This window comes from Labrus mixtus, chromosome 13 (assembly GCF_963584025.1).
Source record: "Labrus mixtus chromosome 13, fLabMix1.1, whole genome shotgun sequence".
In the NCBI taxonomy this organism is placed as follows: domain Eukaryota; kingdom Metazoa; phylum Chordata; class Actinopteri; order Labriformes; family Labridae; genus Labrus; species Labrus mixtus.
In genome coordinates, this window is record NC_083624.1 from 27,682,391 (window position 1) to 27,702,648 (window position 20,258).

The 20,258-nt window shown below is 41.1% G+C and overlaps 1 protein-coding gene across 2 annotated transcripts; it reads right to left on the reverse strand.

Moving 5' to 3' along the window:
* Window positions 1-4,621: 4,621 nt before the first annotated feature.
* Window positions 4,622-17,687, reverse strand: LOC132987475 (protocadherin-17-like). 2 transcript variants are annotated; one of them, XM_061054567.1, is made up of 4 exons: window positions 14,308-17,687; window positions 12,929-12,987; window positions 12,610-12,779; window positions 4,622-5,894 (listed from the first exon to the last, which is right to left on the reverse strand). In XM_061054567.1, exons 1-4 carry the CDS (start codon window positions 16,579-16,581, stop codon window positions 5,317-5,319), a joined length of 3,081 nt encoding a protein of 1,026 aa, XP_060910550.1. In that variant the 5' UTR covers window positions 16,582-17,687; the 3' UTR covers window positions 4,622-5,316. The 2 variants fall into 2 exon arrangements, with proteins under 2 accessions (XP_060910550.1, XP_060910549.1); XM_061054566.1 differs by having other exon boundaries at window positions 14,113-17,686.
* Between the last annotated feature and the right edge of the window lie 2,571 nt (window positions 17,688-20,258).

The window sequence follows — 20,258 nt, forward strand, 5'->3', positions numbered from 1 at the left end:
ATATCGTCAGTCGCGGGTTGCAGGTTTTTGAGCTTGTTTTCTAAAGTGCAGTTGCTTGTTTGGGCTTGCTTTGCTCCCTGTATGAACCACTGATTCTCTCCCAACTCTCCACAATAAAGCGAAAAACTACATTATGCACAACTACATCTGACAGAGCGACAGAGCGACAATGCCCGCGAATAAGGGAAATATGGAAAAAAATACAATAAACAGTGGGAGAAAGAGATCTGACCTTAATACAGCATGCTGATGATGCTGGCACCCAAAAGCACACAAAAAATGTCAACAAAATCCATGATGCTTACGGACATCGATTTCACTGTTTTCAAATCAAAATGAGACAATACATATATATATATATATATATATATATATATGTATACTGCTATCAAGTGGCCTCTCTTTTACACTATGTGGTAGGTTAGGTCACCTGTTGGGCTTCATTTAATTTTTATGAGGAGCCAGGTCGCTTGTTTTGGGCTTGTTTCCATAGAGCTTTGGATAAAAGCGTCTGCTAAGTGAATTGTAGAATTGTAGAGCTGGTTGCTTGTTTCTCTCGCGAGATCTGGCAACACTGGTTCCAACATTCCAACAAGAGGCAAGATTAAAACCAACAACAAAGACATACCATATTGCATAAAGGCTTTATTTCTGTTCAACACAATGCTCTGTTATAGCAGCCTAACTTAAATAAGTGTTGGTAACATCAGCCATGGTGTGTAGAATAGACTTACATTTTGTTACAATCTTATTTGCTTTTAATATCAATTAAACCTCTGTAACCTAGAATATAGGCTATCCAAGCTACCTCTATGTACTGTTGTCTAAAACTACGTTTTTCAAAAATAGTTCACTAATAAATAATATAATAGTTTGACATTTTAGAAATGGCATCTTGCTGATGCTTAAAATGCGAAGATGCTAATTTAAAGCTAAAGCCAGCAGCCAGTTAGCTTTGTTAGCTAAAACACTGGAAACACAAACAGCTAGCCCTGTTTTCACATAACCTGACTGCCACAACAAGGCATTAAAGAGCCCATATTTTGCCCTTTTTGGGGTTCGTATATTTAATCTATGTCTCTACTTTTGTACGTTCACAATAGATAAAGTTCTAAAAAAGTGTCTGTTTTCATGTACTGCTCCTCCTTGCTCCCTCTACGCTCTGAGTCCGTCAGCTACACTCTGCTGAGCCCACACTGTTAGACCCCACGTGGGCCAAGTCTGCTCTGATTGGTCTGCCGATCTGCTCTGTCGTTATTGGTCAGTTGCTCAGCACGCTTCTCGGAAATTTCAACATGAGCTGCTGGGCTTGCCACATCGAGCCAATGGGCTTAGATCAGTGATCTCACACTGACAATGACGTCGGACTGACACATTTTTATCGAGGGGGGCTAGAACCGAGCGTTACATGCAGCTAATGCTACAGCTAACAGGAGGACGTAGGAGAAGCCGCATTTCCGCGGACTTTGAATTTTTGCACATAGATGTGCCTAAACATGCACAGGACACTTGGAAAACACACTAAAGAGCATATAAAACCAGAAAAAGAAGAATATGGGACCTTTAAGACACTTTTATTTGTATTTGAATGAAAGACGTAAAGTATGTTTTGTTAATAAGTGAGTATGAGAGAAACTTTAGGAAAAGTGTTACCTCTCCTCAATGACATTCTTTGTGTAAAGCTAAGCTAGTACAAGGCCGCTTGAGGCTTCATGCCCATTTAGCTAACATTCAGACATAAGAGTGGTAGCAGAGACATTTGATTCAGTGGACAAAACATTTCTGCTGCTAATAAAACTCAGAAATGTTTTCTTTTTGGCAAGGCTGCACTGTTCATTTGAAAGCCTGTTTTAAATTGTTATGAATTGTGAGTTTCCCTTGTTGTGTTGTTTAACTTGTCTTTTTATGTGTCTTTCTGGTAGAATAAAGGTAAAAATGTGTAGAAAAATTAGTCTTGATATAACTCCTTAAAGTGTAAAAGTATTTTTTTTAATAATGATACAAAAGTGTTTAATTGGTAAATTAATATTCAAAATGAATTTGGATCATGTCACTGAATAACTTGAAGCGATATCTTATGTGAAAAGAAAACATCACACAATGTTCACACCAATTTGTCTTTCTAAAACACTTTAAACTAATTTAAAATGAATGAAAGTTAAAGTGAATAACTGAACGAATTAAGTCGCACAGTTTATGCTACAAAGTGATTCTCTAAGTGTCAGCTCTTTAACATTACATTCAGAGGCATCACATTTACATTACCTAATTGGGTGCTGTTTAAGCTTTTAATGTGCAAGTTTGTTTTCTGTTCTTAAAACAAATATGCAAATAAACCTAGAAGCCGCATTTTAATATTGCTGCCCTTAAGGCATGCATGCTGTGTTCAATGACATCGCTCGGTTCAAATGAAAACTGCACTCTCAATATTGTTTGTGTGTTGTGTTCACTATTGTTTCCCCACCAACAGTTCTCAGCCAAGTGGAACCATCTCTTATAGCATTTGGTGGAGGTGGAAGACAAGCTCTTAATCGGCTGTGTTATTGAATTATTGAATTAAAAGCTTAAGTACTCAGGGTGAGCATGTCAATTTTTCACAACTGAATGGTACACTGCTCATTCCATTTTCATCTGAATAGATCATTTGTGTATGTAAAATGGAGAAGAATGGAGGTATTACACAGATCAGTTTCATTGTCTGTAATTCCCTTTCAGTATGACTGTAATCATTTTGAGAGACAAGTCATATTCATCTAACACTGCATGCTAGTCCTTAATCTGCATTCAGCTCCCCTCCACAACATAGCACTTTTTTGTCAAACAGCAGTACAGTAGTAGTGTTAATTAAGAAAGGGTTTGCATCAAAGCAAATTTTGCATAACGATTGCAGAAGTTTAACCTGTTTTACATCGCTGAGATAGAAAACAATCATACAGTGTTAAAAAAAAAAAATGGCGGAGTAAGTGTCGCAGCAAATGGTTCAACCCGTTTCTACTTGACATTCTGCTCACCTGTCTTCATCCCCCATGTTCAGAAACCCTGGGACTGATACAGATAAAATGATGTGTTGTTTCTGTCTGTATTTCAATGGGATGAGTTGCTGTGACCCACGCAATCTCCCTCTCAAAGAGTATTTCAACTTATGCAGATGAGCTCATCAGAGCTGCCTGCTGAGATGAGACATCTAGGTCTGGAATTGTGTCAATACCAGCACCAAAACAAATGCAAATCAAAATCCAAATTAATGTGTTTTCCCCGAGGAGAAACGGAGTCGTACTTATAGTCAGCTCTCAGTAGATGACAGGGTTCTGTTATCCAGTGCGCATGAAAAACAAGGCGTTCTCAAACCGCTCACCGAGCTGGGGTACAAAAGTCAGTGTCTCCAGATGGAAAAACTAAACTAAACTAAGCAAAGAGAAACAGGAGACTTTCTTTTTTTGATTGTTTTACAGATGAAGGACAGAACGGATTTCTACATGTGCAAGATCCCATAGTTTAGTGATCTATCTCTGTAAACATACACCCCTGTTTAATATTTTCTCATAGACAGTGTCAAGCCGATGTAGCAGACAGGCTTTGAGATTTTTGAAGTGTTACTACGGTCACAGCGTCACAGCAACATTTGTGTCCCTGTTTTCTGCTTGAAAGGAGAAGAAGCAGCCTTGTCTCAATAGAAAAGTGATAATGTTTGGAAAGAAATATAAAAATAGATGTATTGCAGCGGTAAAGCCCTTAATGTCTGTGGACCATGGCCTTCTGTCCTTACACCTACCCTTTCTGCATTTGAATGACCAGTAAACACTGCACACTGCATATAAAGTGGAGATTTGCACATACACTTCTCTAAATCTCGTTAGGACTTGAGAAAATGATGTACATTTTTGCCCCTCTGTGAATAAGCCGATGAAATGCTCTGTATTGAACACAAACATCTTCTAACCTTGAAATCTTCTCAGTGAGGATACAGTATTTTTTATCCGTTATATTATTCCCTTTCTTGCATTTATTTGTGATAACCTTTAATGCACTGTTTGTTCAATCATTTGCTGCTCCAGTGACCCACTTACCCCCCCCCCGCAGGGATCATTAAAATTCAATTTTAACTAATCAAAGAATTCAGTAGCAAAAGTCTTTGCTTGTTGCAGCTGAGTGTTGACTTCCCTTCTTGTTCGATCCTTGTCTTGCCATTTGTTGGACACGTTCATGAATATACTACAGTCACAAGTCGACATGAACTGACAGACGCTGTGATGACTTTGATTTGAGGATGAGCATGAGTTATTTATAATATATGTAAGCATTGAGCAGAAGAAGCCATCTCGTGCTGGGTGCACTAACACACAGTGCCTGATTTTATTGGAGTTTTAAATAGAAATAGCTGTGTAAAATGTGGATTGTGACTTGTTTCTGACGTTCCCCTAAGTAGGATCTAGACTACTGCTAGATAACATGTGCTGGTATATAGTTTACAGCTAACGTTGGCACATATGATGAGTCGCTATTGGCTTCTGTCATCAACATGTAAAAAGCACCTTGTAGACATTAATGCACTTCTCTCACATAAACATTTGACAGCTAGAGCTGCAGTTGTCACCACTCAAAAATAATTGCCTTCCATGAGCACAGTGTATACAAATTTAATAAAATACACAACAAGTACAGTAGCTCACATTCACGTGTAAGCTCAGCTTATTTTCACATAAACTGCAGAGAGGACGACAATAAAATTACAAATACATTCTTAAAAAAACTGTTTTTAGAGGAACCTTCAATGGTTTTTATGAAAAGGGACATTCCCTGTTGCACCACCATTAACAGTTCATAAGACACTTCACTTTTTGTATTTAACGTCACTGATATGTATTTCAGTTGCTTGTGATATTCAAAGAGATGTTCCTTATACACTAAATGGAGACAGAGAGCTTCACTGTACAAAAGCAGACGGGACTCATAGCTTAACAGTAGCAATTTCTTCAACAGCCTCACAAAATTGGAGCTTGAAATGTGTAAAATACAGACATCTAAATTGACAGGTACAGTACACCATGGAAACACTTGAAGTCAGGTAAGCATTGATTTTCCCCCCAAACCTTCACAGCAGTCAAGGACACATATTTCACCGAAACACAACAAGTCACAAACGGAAAACAAAAACAAAAACAAATTAAGAAACAGACAAAGCAGATGGTTTTTGGTTATACAATGCGTGTCTGAAATACCTCTCTGGGTGAAAGGAAATGACCTCCTGGTCATTAATCTGTGATATCATCATCACACCACTGGCAGGTGAGAGTAAGCGGGGGATCATGTGACCTGTCAGTTGCCAGAGTCCCGTGGGTCAAGGGCACAATCTGACCCCCCACACTCCTGGCTGATGACGGAGCTGTGAATGAGGCTGCTTGACAGAGACTTAGGCCTGAGCTCACAGGTCAAGTAGGAGGGCTCCTCCAATTCAGTGTGCAGCGGGGAGCACTGACCATCTGGAGGGCCATAGGCACTGCTGTCTGAGCCCCCCTCCCTCTCCTCTTTGAACTCTTGGCTGGCCAAGTCCAGGGGCAAACTACTCTTGGTGGGACTACTGGATGCAGATGGACTTTCCTGTAGCGGTGGGCTCAGCGCACGCTGCGATTTTAAGTAAGGTTTGACATTGGCCACGAGGATTGTACTGTCCCGCTGCTCCTTTCCAAACGTGCTGAGGGTTTTTCTGCTGCTGCAGCTGATGGTGCCATAAATCTCTGTCTCTACCATGGCATCCATTCCCACAGGGATGAAAAGGTTGGTACGATTATCGGCGCTGTCTGCTTGGCTTCCTACCCGTAACTTTGGCATCCAGCATCTGTCAGAGTGTCCCAGTGCACGACATTCATCGGTGCAGTGGACTGATTTGTCTTGCTCTGCAAAAAAGAGTTAAACAGTTGTTATTGGACCCTGCTGGCATTAGAATAAACAGCCCAGAAGAGAATGTAGATGAGGAATGAACAAGAAGAATGAAACACTTCAACAAACAAAACATTCAAGTAGTATTCTTAAGAATCCTACAAATAACTGATCTTCTCTGATAGATGTTCTTAAGTACGATTCACTAATATATTCAAGACCAAATCAGAGCCAGCTGCTCTTTCCCTCTTTTTACAATCTGAAAGAACATCACACAAACACTAGTACAGCCATAACTGTTCATTTTGCCTTTTTGCTGTTCACCTTATAGAGCTGATGAGTAATTAATCCTATCTATGAAATTAAACAGTTTCCCTCTGTCACCCTCCATAACCTGTGTAGGTGTTTCCTGGAAGATATCATCTGGTGCAGAGGAAGGGATGTGTTTTTACATTTCCAGCAGTAGCACTTTGGGTGGAACACACAGGGAAACATCTGTGGGATTTGAACGTCATATTCATCCTTTTTGATTACAAAACTGTTGTTACATTGTCAATAAGGATGACAACTTAATTTTCTGTATATTTTATGAACATGTGTGAATTTGGGATAATGTAAAAATGTCTAAACACAACTATAAGGCATCTGGAAAGTTAAGAATCAAGGTGTCATTGAATTGTGGAACCAATCAGTAGCACAAACAATCATTAGTTTGACCTTCAGTCATTTCTCTAATCACTCTGAAGCACTCTTGTTTGGTGTGCTCTCAGCTGCTTATTTACATTTGCGGTCCACTTTGCTTTCCACTTTTCATTTGTGGGTATATATTGTGACCTGCCCTGGCCACAACAGGCCCTTGTTTACTGTAATCAGTCGTCTGCTGTTTCACCTTGCGGGAAACAGCAGACGACTGATTACAGTAAACTTTGAGATGTGGAAACACAAGAGAGTTAAACATTAGCAAAGGGATATGATTCTTTAAAGGCAGGGTTGGTCATTTTCTAAAACTAGCATGACATCCTCCCCTCTGTGCTCCCTCAAAAGCCACGCCCCTCAGCTCATGCTTTGAGTGTGGGCTAGTGAACATAAGTGGTAGAGAACAAGCAGGGAGACGTGATTGGTTCATCAGGTTGGTACCTCGTACAGACATTGGTCAAAGTTTTTAAATGCTTACAACTGAAACAGATAACAGATTTTCTTCGTTCCTTTTCAGAGAACATGAGTTATTAATTTCTGTCAGGACCTAAAGACAATTTCAACCAAAATCTTACCTGAACTAAAGCCCATATTGTTTAGGTTAGAGACAAGGGCGATTGTGTATGTCATCTGATGCAATAAAAACCTGCATCCTTTTCTTCTCTTCACAGCATATTGTTGACCGACGTAGTTCACTGATTATTTCACGACTGAATCTGCATTTTTGTCAGTTGATGTTGAACACTGAGCCAAACGCCACAGGACTGAACAACATGTGCGAGTGAGTGTGTATTAGTGTCACTCTCAAAAAGTGGAGCAATGCATAAGTATCTATCTTTACACCCTTACTCAGTCTTTTACATTTCACACCACATCCACCCTGGACATGAAGTAAGCACACAGGGAGCGACACATAGAATGGGACAATTTCCATGGTGTTATGATGCAGAAGGTTTCCTTTTTTTCATGTAGCCATTACGCTCCGCTAACAAAATTAATTTGACACTGATGCATGCAGTGTATTTTGCATGCAGTGGCATGAAGGGAAATGTCAAACATGTCCTTATAAATTGGGGGTAAATGACAGTTTTCCTTCATTATTCATGTTATACATGAAAGCCAAGCAGCAATGTCATTTGTTAAAGTATAAATTTAATCTTCCTGATGTTCTGACAACTGATTTAACTTTAATATAGCAAATATGTTTTCCTTGCTGCCACTGCCTCGGGGTCCTAATGTAATCCTTTACAATAGAAATATAAACACATGGAAATAAGGCTCCCAGAATGAGTCAGAATTTGGCAATTTTTTTGACAAAAATCACCAAATAGAAGAAATGAAAGAGTGAGCTGGAAAACCAGACCAAAACATAAAGACAACACACAAATTTCTCCTTCCATGAAGGCCTATCTGTTTACCATGACAGTAACATATTCAAAGACAATCTCACATCTCAACACAATCATCCTCTTCTCTCATAAATCAGCCAAAAACACCAAGCTAAACATTAAACCTGTTGTTTCTCTAAATAAACAATCTACTGTATTTCACCCAATCAAAACACAGAACTAAACTCAGCTAATCAACTCTCATAACTTCGGTCTATTAATAAGGCTTCCCTATTAGCTCACAAGCCGTTCAGTGATATCAAAGAGTGACTAGCTGTGAATGAGGCACTTGATCTCGTTTTGAAACTTGGCCCTGATGAGGATGAGAATATTAGCCTGGAACAAGGGGAAGCTCCACGAGACGTGATTCTTTCCTAGAAGAGAAGGGGAGATCCTCCTGTTCAAAGGAACAGAACCTTCTTCAGCGCTCACCAGCCTCGGCAAGTTTGCTGGAGGATGCACGAATCCAAGGGGGAGGTTAAAACAAAAGAAGAAGGAAAAAAAACAAGATACCGTCTCTGCTCCTCAGCCCCACAGACATTTGAAGAAGTACAACACAAGCAAGGCAAGTACACACAGCCACTATCACACAGTGCTGCTCCAATCCATGAACACCCACCAAAACACCCCCCCCCACACACACACACACACACATCTTCCTACTTAGGTGAAATGGAAGTGTTAATTATTCCTTGACTGGATGCAGAGATACCACGTCCACAGTGCTGTTCATTTTATTTCCCAACTGTTGCAGATTTAATAAAGCATTCTCACATTAAAGGCAGAGAAGTCGGACTTTCTTTAAAAACAATTCATTCGCACAAAAATAATCCCTCATGATCATCACTTCTGACCTTCGAAAAGTAGAACTTTTTTTTACCTGCCCTCTAACTTTATTATCTTATTTTTCTGTGTTTGGGACATTCTGGGTGGCAAACTTTGGGCCAAAGCCGGGTGTGAGGACAGGACTCTATAAAGAAACATAGCAACTCTGTACCAGATCGTTAGCATGTGTCCAAGAGGAAGCTACTGGTGTCACTGAGGAGGGGAGGGGGTGCCAACTTTTGCTTTTTTGGGCTAAAACATGTGCAAAATTGGCCAAATATTATTATTTTTTAAATTCAGTTATCTGCTCAGCATCTCATTCCTACAAATGTGTGCTCCAAGTCATTACTTAGTCTTCATCTAGAGTCCTTGCTCTATTTTAGACAGTTTGAAACAGGTATCTGTTCAGCACTTTGGTCAACAGTGGTTCTTTTATATGTTCTATATAAATACACGTTGATTTCACTTGTTTTTGATTGCCTATTCTCTTTATTTGCATTTATATTGGATCATTTGTAAACTTCAGATATTTCCTTTTGTAATTTGTGCCAGTCATTTCTTAATATTTTTTGTATCATCTGTGTTTTTAAGTCACACTATTGGCCAGGTTTCCCATGAAAAAGAGGTTAATTTGAAATTTCTATTCTGTTTGTAAACTCACTCAACCTTGGTTTAATGGTTTGAAACTGAATAAGAGTGTAATAATTATTTGATCTTTCATTCAGGCAGTCCAGGTGCCACGTACCCAACAAAAATCACAAGTTTTAAGTATTAAAATCTGTTGTAGCAGTACAGTCTTTTTTTAAATAACTGATTTGTTACTAACGTCAGCACTTTGTTTTTCAGTGTCATAAACGTTGCCTGTTCCCATGTCCACAGAGGTTTACACGGGCAACTTTAAGCTTGATTTCTGACACAAATGTAATTTCTTAGCTTCATACTTTGATATTCCCCCCTGTCATATTGCATATTGTGCGCAGTACTAATGTTACATTCAAAGCACAAACCGTTCTAGTGCTGTCTTAGCGAGGACTAAGTTCAAGAGAAAAAATACACATTTGGGTCCAACATGCATTTTACATCAAAAGGCACAACTAAATGATGGATTTGATTTGGCAAAACCCCAACACAGATCTTGCGTATTATATGTTCTATAAGCTTTGAAGCATCTACACCCAAAGATTTCAGTTCTGGCTTGTGAATTTTTTGTTACTCTGTCGTTCTGCTGGCGCATTACAGGAAAGACAAGGATACATGAGGCCACAACAATAAGCATAAGCAGGGAGAAGCAGGAAGATGCTGAATTCATTTCCATGGTACCTTTTACTGCGGAGAAGGTAGCAGAAGACACTAATGCAAAGGGATGTATGTGCTTAGAAGGTTCAGCGAAAACACAGACAGGTATTTTTGTCCTTGTCCTTTTTTCTCTTCGTATGAATCAGAAGCCATTTAAGGATCATGTCTGCATGTTTTTTTTTTTCTGTAACGTTTAATACTTAAATCTTACAAGAAAGGCATTTTTTTTCCTTTTTTCTCTCACAATCACACCTTGATGATAAAAACTACAGTATTTCTACAATGAGTGAAAACCAGTTAGAATCAAATGAAGGTACCACATTGCTTTAAGTCGCTTTATGATTTATATATTATTTGAAAAATCAAGATGCATGGGGAGGCGTAGGAGGAAGTAAGGGTGCTTTCATCTATTGTGTCTGCCATTGCCTTCCATTTCCATTTCATCACTGAATGAAAACTGCTAAATAATAGCTCTAAAATTACAGTTATACAATGGCTTCATATAGTCCACTGCATTTACATAGTCACATAATAGAATCATGACAAAGTGACAAAGTAGCTGTGATCTTATGGTCATCTGTGAAAAAAACAAAGAGACTGTCTGTCCATTATAAATAGAACCAGAGAAAGCCTAGCAACATACCCACCGTGCATCTGGTGTCTGTGAGAGCCAATAAATATTCAGTGTGCATGATAGTGGAAGCTGCACAGGTGCATATATTACCTGTATCAAAGCAGCCGGGAGACTAGAGGGATGGTAAAGGTAAAGACATAAAAGCATTACTACTTAACCCACAAGCTTTTTTGTTGGTGCATTTGGAACAGAAAATTCTGTGGTGGCTCCATTTTGGATAATATCGCTATCGTGTCAGAATCTGCAAAACACTGGCTTTGTTGTTCACTAAATGTACCTGTGTGTGTGTGTGTGTTTGTGTGTGTGTGTGTTTGTGTGTGTGTGAGAGAGCGTGAGAGAGAGGGAGAGAGCAGTGTGTGGGTTGGCGGGTGGTGTTCTGTGTGATCAGGTCTAAGTCTTTGTGCATAATGCAGATCTTTCATCTTGTAGTGAGCAGACAGTGACATCATTAAAGTTCAACTGACCAACCCTGAGAGAGAAAATCGTGAATGTAACTCATTTTGATATTTAACTTCATTTCCCACATGCAAACAGGAAACGCATTAGCAAAAAAAATATTAATGTTAAAAGTATGCCCTCACGTCTTTGCATTTCTGTTATCTTATGAATGCAGGTCTATAAATTAACTGACATTCCTGTCAAAGCGAGCACCAGCAGTGCACATGTAAATATTCTGTCTTGCATGTACAAAACATTGCCTTCAATATCCGTCCATTTGATTGGCCTTAGAACTTCCCCTGAATCAAATTCAAGAAATGTGCTGCAAAAGAAAAAAAAAATGTGATTGAATTTACACCTCCCACAGAGTCAAGTTTGGTCTGCCATAATTTCTCATAGCACACTGAAGCACAAACACACACACAGCAACACACAAAAGTGAGATGGATAGAGAGGGAGAGAGATTCGCACATCCTACTGGCAGACGTGAGAGTGTTTCCATCTCTGCCCTCCTGAGCATGCCTCAAACAAACAGTTCAGAGCAATGTAAATGGTGTGGAAAGTGCTGCATAGGGACCTTATGACCAGAGACATTCTCCTCCAAAGCTCACACAAAGAAACGAGAAACATCACCACTCCACTCAAGGCCCCTATTGTCTTTGATCTAACAAGAGAGACTAGCTTTCATATTTTCAGTTTATGTCCACAATAGCTAAATATATCAGCTCCTATCAGGTCAGCCAGGTTGAACAGACTGACAATCATCTATGATTACACTCCTGGCAGTGCACATCGTTTCAGATTTGTGAAATAAAATTTAAAATTTCTATTTTCAGTTGTAAAGCAAAAGCTGCTCTGAAAACAGTGTAACCACGGCAAAACCGATAATAACTGAGAAAACCTTTCCCAGCTAAAGGTGGAAACAGTCTGTCATGTTGAACCAGAAATACCTGTCATTTTGCACCGCAAGTGTCTATCATGCTTTTCTTGTCTCTGTCGTTTTATGCAAGACATGCATGCAGTGAATCTGTGTTCAAATAATGACGTGATCAAAAGAGACACAGACTGGGGTGCACTTTGCCATGCATATGAGTTTGTTTGATGGCAAAGTCAGACAGAAGATGTTTGAACATTTTACCTTCAGCCAATGGGCTCTTTTATCCTTTTAAACTACCATCTACCTTCCACTCTGGTGAATTTATGTCATCTTTGCAACACAGCTCAGGCTGTCTGCAATGTAAAGCGCTGCAAAATAACGCCACTTTCTTGTAATAGCAGGGTGATTTTACAGGTTCCATGTTTGTCTGTTTTTGCTATAACTAAATGCTGGTGGACCTTTTCTTAATACCAGTGAGCAGTGTGCATGTTTTCAGTCCGTGTTGTATGAAAAATGTCTGGTACAAGAATCAGATGTAGGCATCTTCAAGATGTCATGAAAAGAGGGCTTCCACTCACCCTGCTCAAAAGGCTGGCCATTAACTGCTGTTGCTTTCATCTTGAGGGCCTCCCTTGCAGACGTGTCGCAGTGTGAGCCTTTATTAGTATCCTGGTCACTATCAGCCTGGTCACTATCACCATGGCCACTGTCTCGGAGGCTTGCTCGTTCTGCATCCTTAAATGTTGAGCTGCAGCAGAATAGAAGGAAGGGGGGTAACATGACTTGCCATTACCTCTGCGTGAGCGCTCCTGTTTGATAGCCACAGTCAGCTGCCTTGATACAAAGATGAAGAAGCTAAATGCACTGGTCAGGAAGCTTTTGGAGAGAAGCTCTTACCTTTGAACAAATGGCTGCCTGCTGCCAGCATAATTGGGTTCCGAGGGGAAATTTTCCGTCTAGAAAATGAAAGGAAAATTACATTTTGCATTGTTAAAATTGTCATTCTATGTTCAACATTTAGCTTGAGTCACATATGATTCACAGGAACAGGAAGATAAATGTTCTGACGACCTTTATTATAGCACCTGAAAGATTCCTACACCTGCCAGTGATAACTGCATGATAAGAGCAAATCTCCATTGTGACCATATGCGCCTCCTTGGCAAGGCAAAGGAGAAAAGCATTAGCCACTGTCATCAGCTTCCTTTTTCCCCTATCTTGAGAATAATGTGTGTTTGTGTTGATCACACCCACACACCCTAGTGACTGGTGACAGTGCCAGGCCTTGTCATCTGTGTTATCATCTCCAAATGAGACTGTCTGTGCGACTGTCCTATTTATTTACATCGTTTACAACAGATAATTCTGCCGTGTTAAACAGCACTACAAGCCCATGCTGTCAAATTAGCATGTTAGCTGGCGCGTGTATAAAACCCTGCTATCTCTACTAGGCAAGGCTGGACCCTATTAATGGCCTTATCGTGCCAACTTTTGGATGCGGATGGGTGGATCTGGCCCATATTTGTGGGGAGCGAGAAATGCAATTGTGAGGTTATGCTGTGTGCATCTAGCTGTCTGGTGCACATTGGTTCAGTAATGTGATCGGACAAGCTGCTCAAACACCTGTCCAATCCCACATTTCAGGCAGGGTTTTGTTTTCACTCTATAGCAGTGGATCTGGCAGGGTCACAGCAGCCTTGTTCAAGACTCACACTGTTTGCATGTCTAACTGTGAGGACTTTCTCATTATGCACACCACCTGTACCATTTTGCAAAAAAGGAACACTTACTATGGAACATTTTCCAAAAGGATTTTAGTTCCTCAAATGCAGAGAGAAGAAGCTAATACCATTAAAACAAATGAGTGCATTTTAATACCAAGATCCCATATCATGAGGAGAATATTTCACAGTGTCATAACAGGGAAGGAATAAGTGATAATGATTATGTCTGCCCACAGAGACAGACTTTCTCTTTTCAGTAGATTACTTTGCCTTTGTCAGATTTGTATGGTAAAGCAGCGGGTGCAGATAAGCCAGAATAAAGGGCAGATAACGAATACAGTGCAGCATCCTCCTTACCTGTATCACTGACATCCTATTCGCTGGAGTGTCTGTGCTAAGCCCGGCAAAGCTGGAGTGGCAGCCTGCCCTGGGGACTGTCAGGCTGTTTGGGGTGGTTTTCAGGTACATGACCTCTGACCTGGGCAGCGTGAGTGGTAGAGGACTCTGGTAGTCAAAACATATTGGTGATGTGATGAGCGAAGGGCTGCTCACCACGTTCATCCGGCTGGCAGAATCTCTCTCCTCCATCTCACTCTGCACCAGCATGATGTCACTCTTGTTGATCCTTTTCTTTTTGCCTTTCCCCACTGGAGGATTGGAGTACTCAGCCATGCGGCAGTTATAATTCCCAGCCTCCTTATCTTGATGCTTGGACTTGACAGCGATGGCGGTCATGACTGCTAAGAGCATGACAGAGATAATGCAGAGGGTAACTATGAGGGGCAGGGATACATCCCAGTGCTGCTGCTCCCCGCCCGCGCTGGAACCCCCTCCTGCTGCCGTCTCTGTGTTCGCCTTAATGATCAGCTTAGCCACGGCAGATAAGGGGGGCTTGCCATGGTCAGTTACCTTCACCACCAGCTCAACCACGGGGGCGACCTCCTCCCATAGAGCATGGGCAGTTCTGACCTCCCCTCCCACTGGATCCATCTCAAACAGGTGGTCGTCATTTCCTTCTGTGATCTCGTAGGTCAGGTGGCCACTTTCTCCGTGGTCATGGTCCACCGCTTTCACCGTGGCTATGATGTATCCAATACCTACGTTTCGAGGCACTGGGATTTCAGCTGTATCATTCAGCAGGATTGGTAAAATGATAACTGGGAGATTGTCGTTGACATCGAGGACATTGACCCTGACTGTGGAAGTACTTTCCATGTGTGGAGATCCTCCATCTTTAGCTAGAACTTTGAACTCAAAGGATTTTGTTTGCTCGTAGTTAAAAGACCTTGAGGCATATATGGCTCCATTGGTAGGGTTAACAGAGACGTACGTGTACACTGAAACATCTCCGATATGTGATGGCAGAATGGAATAAGAGACTGTTCCATTTCGACCCACGTCTGGGTCGTGGGCCAGAACAGAACCCAAATACTCCCCTGGGATGTTGTTCTCAGGCACCTGTAGCATGTACACTGTCTTTGTAAATCGTGGTGCGTTGTCATTCTCATCCAAAATCTTCACAGTAAAAGACTTAGTGTAGTTCAAAGAAGGGATCCCATTATCTCGGGCCACTATTGTTACATTGTACTCATCCTTCATTTCCCTGTCCAGAGGCCTGTCTGTGACCAGAGTGTAGAAATTATCATTGTTTTCTTGCAGCCTGAAGGGTACGTTTCCCAGCACCCTGCACTGAAGTTGACCATTTCGGCCAGAGTCTTTATCCATCACTCTCACAAGTGCTATGACAGATTCAGGGGGAGCAGCCTCACTGATGGCTCCCTGCCGCACTGAAACAAAAGTTATTATTGGCGAGTTGTCATTTTTGTCAAGCACTTTTACAGTTATTTTACAGTGGCCTGGTATTGGGTTGGGCCCAAGATCCTTCGCCTGCACGTCAAACTCTATGATTGGATTCTCTTCAAAGTCAATTTCTCCCTGGACCTTGATGACGCCTGTATTGGGGTCAATGGAGAATAGATCCTGGATTCTCTCAGATGCATATCCAGTAAAGGAATATATTACTTGCCCGTTGCTTCCCTCGTCTTGATCAGTGGCGTTTAAATCTATGAGTACTTTTCCTTGAGGTGAATTCTCTGCGATCTCAATCACATAGGAGGATTTTTCAAAAACTGGGCTGTTGTCATTTGAATCAGTCACTCTGACGTTGATTTGCATGGAGCCTGATCTTGGATACTCCCCTCCATCAATGGCTGTGAGAAGGAGAGTGTGGTGGCTCTGATCCTCCCTATCCAGAGGTCTCTGTACCACCAGCTCTGGATATATAGTCCCATCACCCCTCACTTTTAAATCCAGAGAAAATGTGTTGTAATCATCTCTTGTGACCTGGTATGTCTTTATCCCATTTTCCCCAGAATCTGAGTCATGTGCAATAGTAAGAGGGAAGCGAGTCCCAGCAGCTGCATTTTCAGAAATATCAATATTAACATGATCTGAGGGAAAGCTGGGTGAGTTGTCATTTATGTCCTGTATATCAATCTTGATCATACATATTTCCTTGTCATTGGCAAACACCTCCATGGAGAGCTGACACTTTGGGTTGCGCCTGCATAACGTCTCCCTGTCAATCCTTTGTTTTGTGAAGATAAGTCCACTCTCCGGGTCAACATCCACCAGATGTGGTGCAGAATTCTCCAGCACTCTGAAGTTGGATTTCTTCCCTCGCTCCATAGTCCCATATCCGGCATCTTTTGCTATATTACCTATAACAGTGCCAGGTCCTTGCTCCTCCGGGACGGAATAATTGAGATTTTTCAATGTGAGGGCTTTAACCCACAGCAGAAAGAAAATGGGTACAGAGAGACGCATCCCTTCAACTGGATATGCGGTAGTGGCAGAAAAAAAAATCCTCGTTGACTTTCAACCTGTTGATTACGGCAAACCAAGAGGACTAAACCCACAGCAGGCACGAGGTTGACGCCGATCCCTCACTAATTGGGTATACAATCGATTTGTGGATCCTTACTGCCTTTTTAACCGGTATTTTAACCTATTTCACATGCCGTTCAGCTATGATGAACTCTTTCTGTAAACAAAGATGACCGCCCGACGACACCTTGTGCATGAATTAAACATCAAATTCAACATAGTGTACTAAAAATGCTTTGTTTTCCCTCACGGCGAGACTTAATGAATAATCGATGACTATAAAGTATTAATATTCCCTCCTGCATCCAAGGTTAAAGCGTTTGAATCTCTCTGGTGAAGGTTAGACCGGAGCACACAAAAGCGCATTGCCCTCATGCGACATCTACACCTAGGCTACAGCAAATACTGACATGCCCGTTCAGAATGCAGCATTGTCCGCTGTTACCATTCACAATGCATTTACTTTTCCTCCTGTGCGGCACACTGTTGCATATGGGCTCTGCTCGTGCAGCACACTCAGCGTGCCCATGCCACAAAGTGGAATAAAAGCGGGATATAGAGCTGTTAATCCTGTCCAACCTTTTGTGTTCCCGTCATTCAAGAGCATCTATAACACTGCTGCGACTTTTGCCCGATGATTGTCCTATAATCAGTCCAGTAATCCCATAATCCAGTCCAATTGGACCCAGCGCTGTTGCATCCTTCATTCGGACAATGCTCGTCTGCACTGTCCCCGTGAACGTTGCCAAAAACGCAAAAAAAGAAAGGTGGAAGATTTCAGATAATCAAAATTAATCGCTTTTTTTCCTGCGCTCAGTTCTCTCCGCGTCAACTGTTGAAACCTGCTCCCCTCGTAGTGAGATCTGACCGGAATCCTCGCGACGCCTTTCTAACACACTCCAGTGTATTTCTTGGTGCATTTAACATAGTTTCTGATCGTCTTCCAGCAAATGAGTGAACAGTGACAGATCTTGCCTTGGGGGGGTTTTCTCCAATAGGTCTGGCAAGATCGCATGAAGAAGGGCTGTTCTAGTGCTACGTGATTCATTTACTGATGTGCGCGCACAGAGGCAGCAGCATCGGAGGGGGGAAACGTGCTGCTGCTGCTGCTGCTGGATGTTGCTCCTAATACATGTGGATGTGAACTAGGGATTATGAATAGATCGATGAAATGTGCTTGGCTGGGATGTAGTAGAAGCAGTGGGCATTTGACAAGTGGTCATTTTATAAGTGAGAAGTGGATCAGATGGATGACAAATGTGAAATTAAGGGTGACACATTTCTTAAAGGTTAACTGGGTTCCCTCCCCTCAGAGAGGTGTGTTCAATGAGTATCAATGAAGCCCTCTGGATATTCAGAACTATAAGATTCTTATCAATAATTGAAAACCATCCCACCTGCTTCCTCTATTGTTCTTTTTATGATTTGTTTTAAGGAAATCCAGCCCCATAGATAAAATAAATAGACAGACTGTGGGTGTTTTCAGGATAATCTCCACAAAGGACATAAGAGAATTACTTGTGCTTGTGGAAAAAAAACAGGCTTATTTCACAGCTCAAATATCACAGCTGTTGGTATAACCTGCCTTCTGCAGCTATAACACTTGCCTTCAATAGCCTATCCGCATCAATCTCATATCTCATATTGAAAAAGATGGACTGACATTTAGTTCACTCAGCATTTCAACAATATGACATTTGCATTTTTATTCTCTCTTGACCAGATCTCAGGGGCGGCGTGGCGATGCAGGTGCCGCGACGAGAGTAATTCAGAGAGGACGCTGTGTCAACACCCGGGCCAGATCAGCACGGCCCGGTTCCTCATTTAATTCCATGTTGCTGAGGATCTAAATCAACCTTGAGTTCTCCCCGAGTTCATTTCAATTGTCTGAAACATGGCTGCTTTCCTCCTCTGGGGAGCATCAACTTTGCCAGGCCAGGGTGCAGCCTGCATAAATTGTCCATTTCTGCAGGTAAGAGATAAGGACAACAAAGGGAAACTAATTATCATTCAGTCATGTTAAAACCTCGGGAAAGGACCGCTATTGACAATTGTGTCGGCATTGTCACAGTCGTACCATTTAATATGATCTGAACTCTGAATGAGAGGGAGGCTCATATCCATATTAAATAGGCCACATCTCAATGTGTGGCTTCGCCTGCCTTGTTTTTGTGGAAGCTGACGACTTTGTCACGGATAACTTTCTCTAATGAGACCATTGCTCCTGCCTAGGAATGAACCACAGTCTCTGCTGCTTTGTTACCAGTAAAAGGCACACAGATACATCAGTTGTTTCATGACAAATTGATTTTTACTTGAAAGCGCATTATTCTGCAGCTGTAAAATCATACCTGTTGTAATTCCACAGAGGTTGAAATGACAAATGGTAATCTATGCTCATTGAGAAATACGCACGATATCTTGGCATCGCTTTCAAGTGACTCGCCTTCCACTCCGCACACAGCCGTGATTAGAGGTGAGATTAAGTTGTTTATCATTCTGTTTTTGTGCCCGGTTGTTGGTCGCACCACACCTCAAGCAGCACAACAGAATACTGATGGTGGAGAGTACGGATGGTGATCAACACAAGTTGTTGAATTTTTCAGCGGAGTAAATGCATGAGAGAACAAGTTCTGTTTGGAATGAATATCTCTATGGGACTTTGTGTAAACATGTTCTTTTCACACATAGAGGAACAGGTGCAGGAGGGTTTTTAAAAGACATTTTCTTAATCAGTCACAGAGAAAAATATAAAACGGTTAAACAACAACAAAAAACTGTAGGATTCTCAAAGTAAACACAAATAAAGGCACTTAATTAACTAATCCTACAACAACCATAAAAGCATTATACTACAACTGAAAACATATATTCCTTTAGTCTTCATGTTCAGCAATCGTGGGTCTTCTACCTTGTTATAATGATCCTTTTCCCAATGTCATCCCTGTGTCATGACTCCTCAGCAGAGTACCCAATTTAAAGGGTCACTTCAGTCACTTCACACAGGGTATTATTCAGAAATCCTCCACTGAAGCTGCATCACCCAGCATAGAACAATGGGATGGAATTTCAATTTTGCTGCTTTGGTAAGTGAAGAGAAACATTAAAAAAAAAAAAAAAAAAAACATTTTCAGAAACTATTTCCCCTGGATGATCCACATAGCAACATACTGTACCACTCTTTACATCAAGAGTCTGAGTGACCACACACATGGTTTCTAGACAGACCACTTTCAATCTTTCAAATAATTCCAACTCGTTAAAAAACATCTCTTTTCATGTACTCTGTGCATGTTGGTAGACAAAGGCATCTTAAATTGCTGCATGTTAAAGCTGACTCATGTCACATTGGGGCAAGTAAGAAAATGTTTTTTTTGTAAACAGATTTATCCAATATACTCTCATTTGGTCATTTTTTATGTTTCTAATTTTACATTTGTTAAATAAAAGTAGTATAGCGTATACTGTAAGTACTACATTTTTTACAGAAACAAAAATTGTCGACTTTCTTGGGTTCATACAGACTGTAATAACAAAGATCAAAGTTCACAGTCCCATCTGTGTGTGAGGTTTAGGCAGTAATTATACACTGGGCAAAGTAACAGAAATATTGTGGG

Coding starts and splice junctions, on each gene's coding strand:
- LOC132987475 (XM_061054566.1), bottom strand. CDS start 16,581: ATGCGTCTCTCTGTACCCATTTTCTTTCTGCTGTGGGTTAAAGCCCTC. Junction 12,988..14,112: donor ATAGGATGTCAGTGATACAG/GTAAGGAGGATG, acceptor TTCATTTTCTAG/ACGGAAAATTTCCCCTCGGA. Junction 5,895..12,609: donor TGGCCAGCCTTTTGAGCAGG/GTGAGTGGAAGC, acceptor TCTTTTTTGCAG/AGCAAGACAAATCAGTCCAC.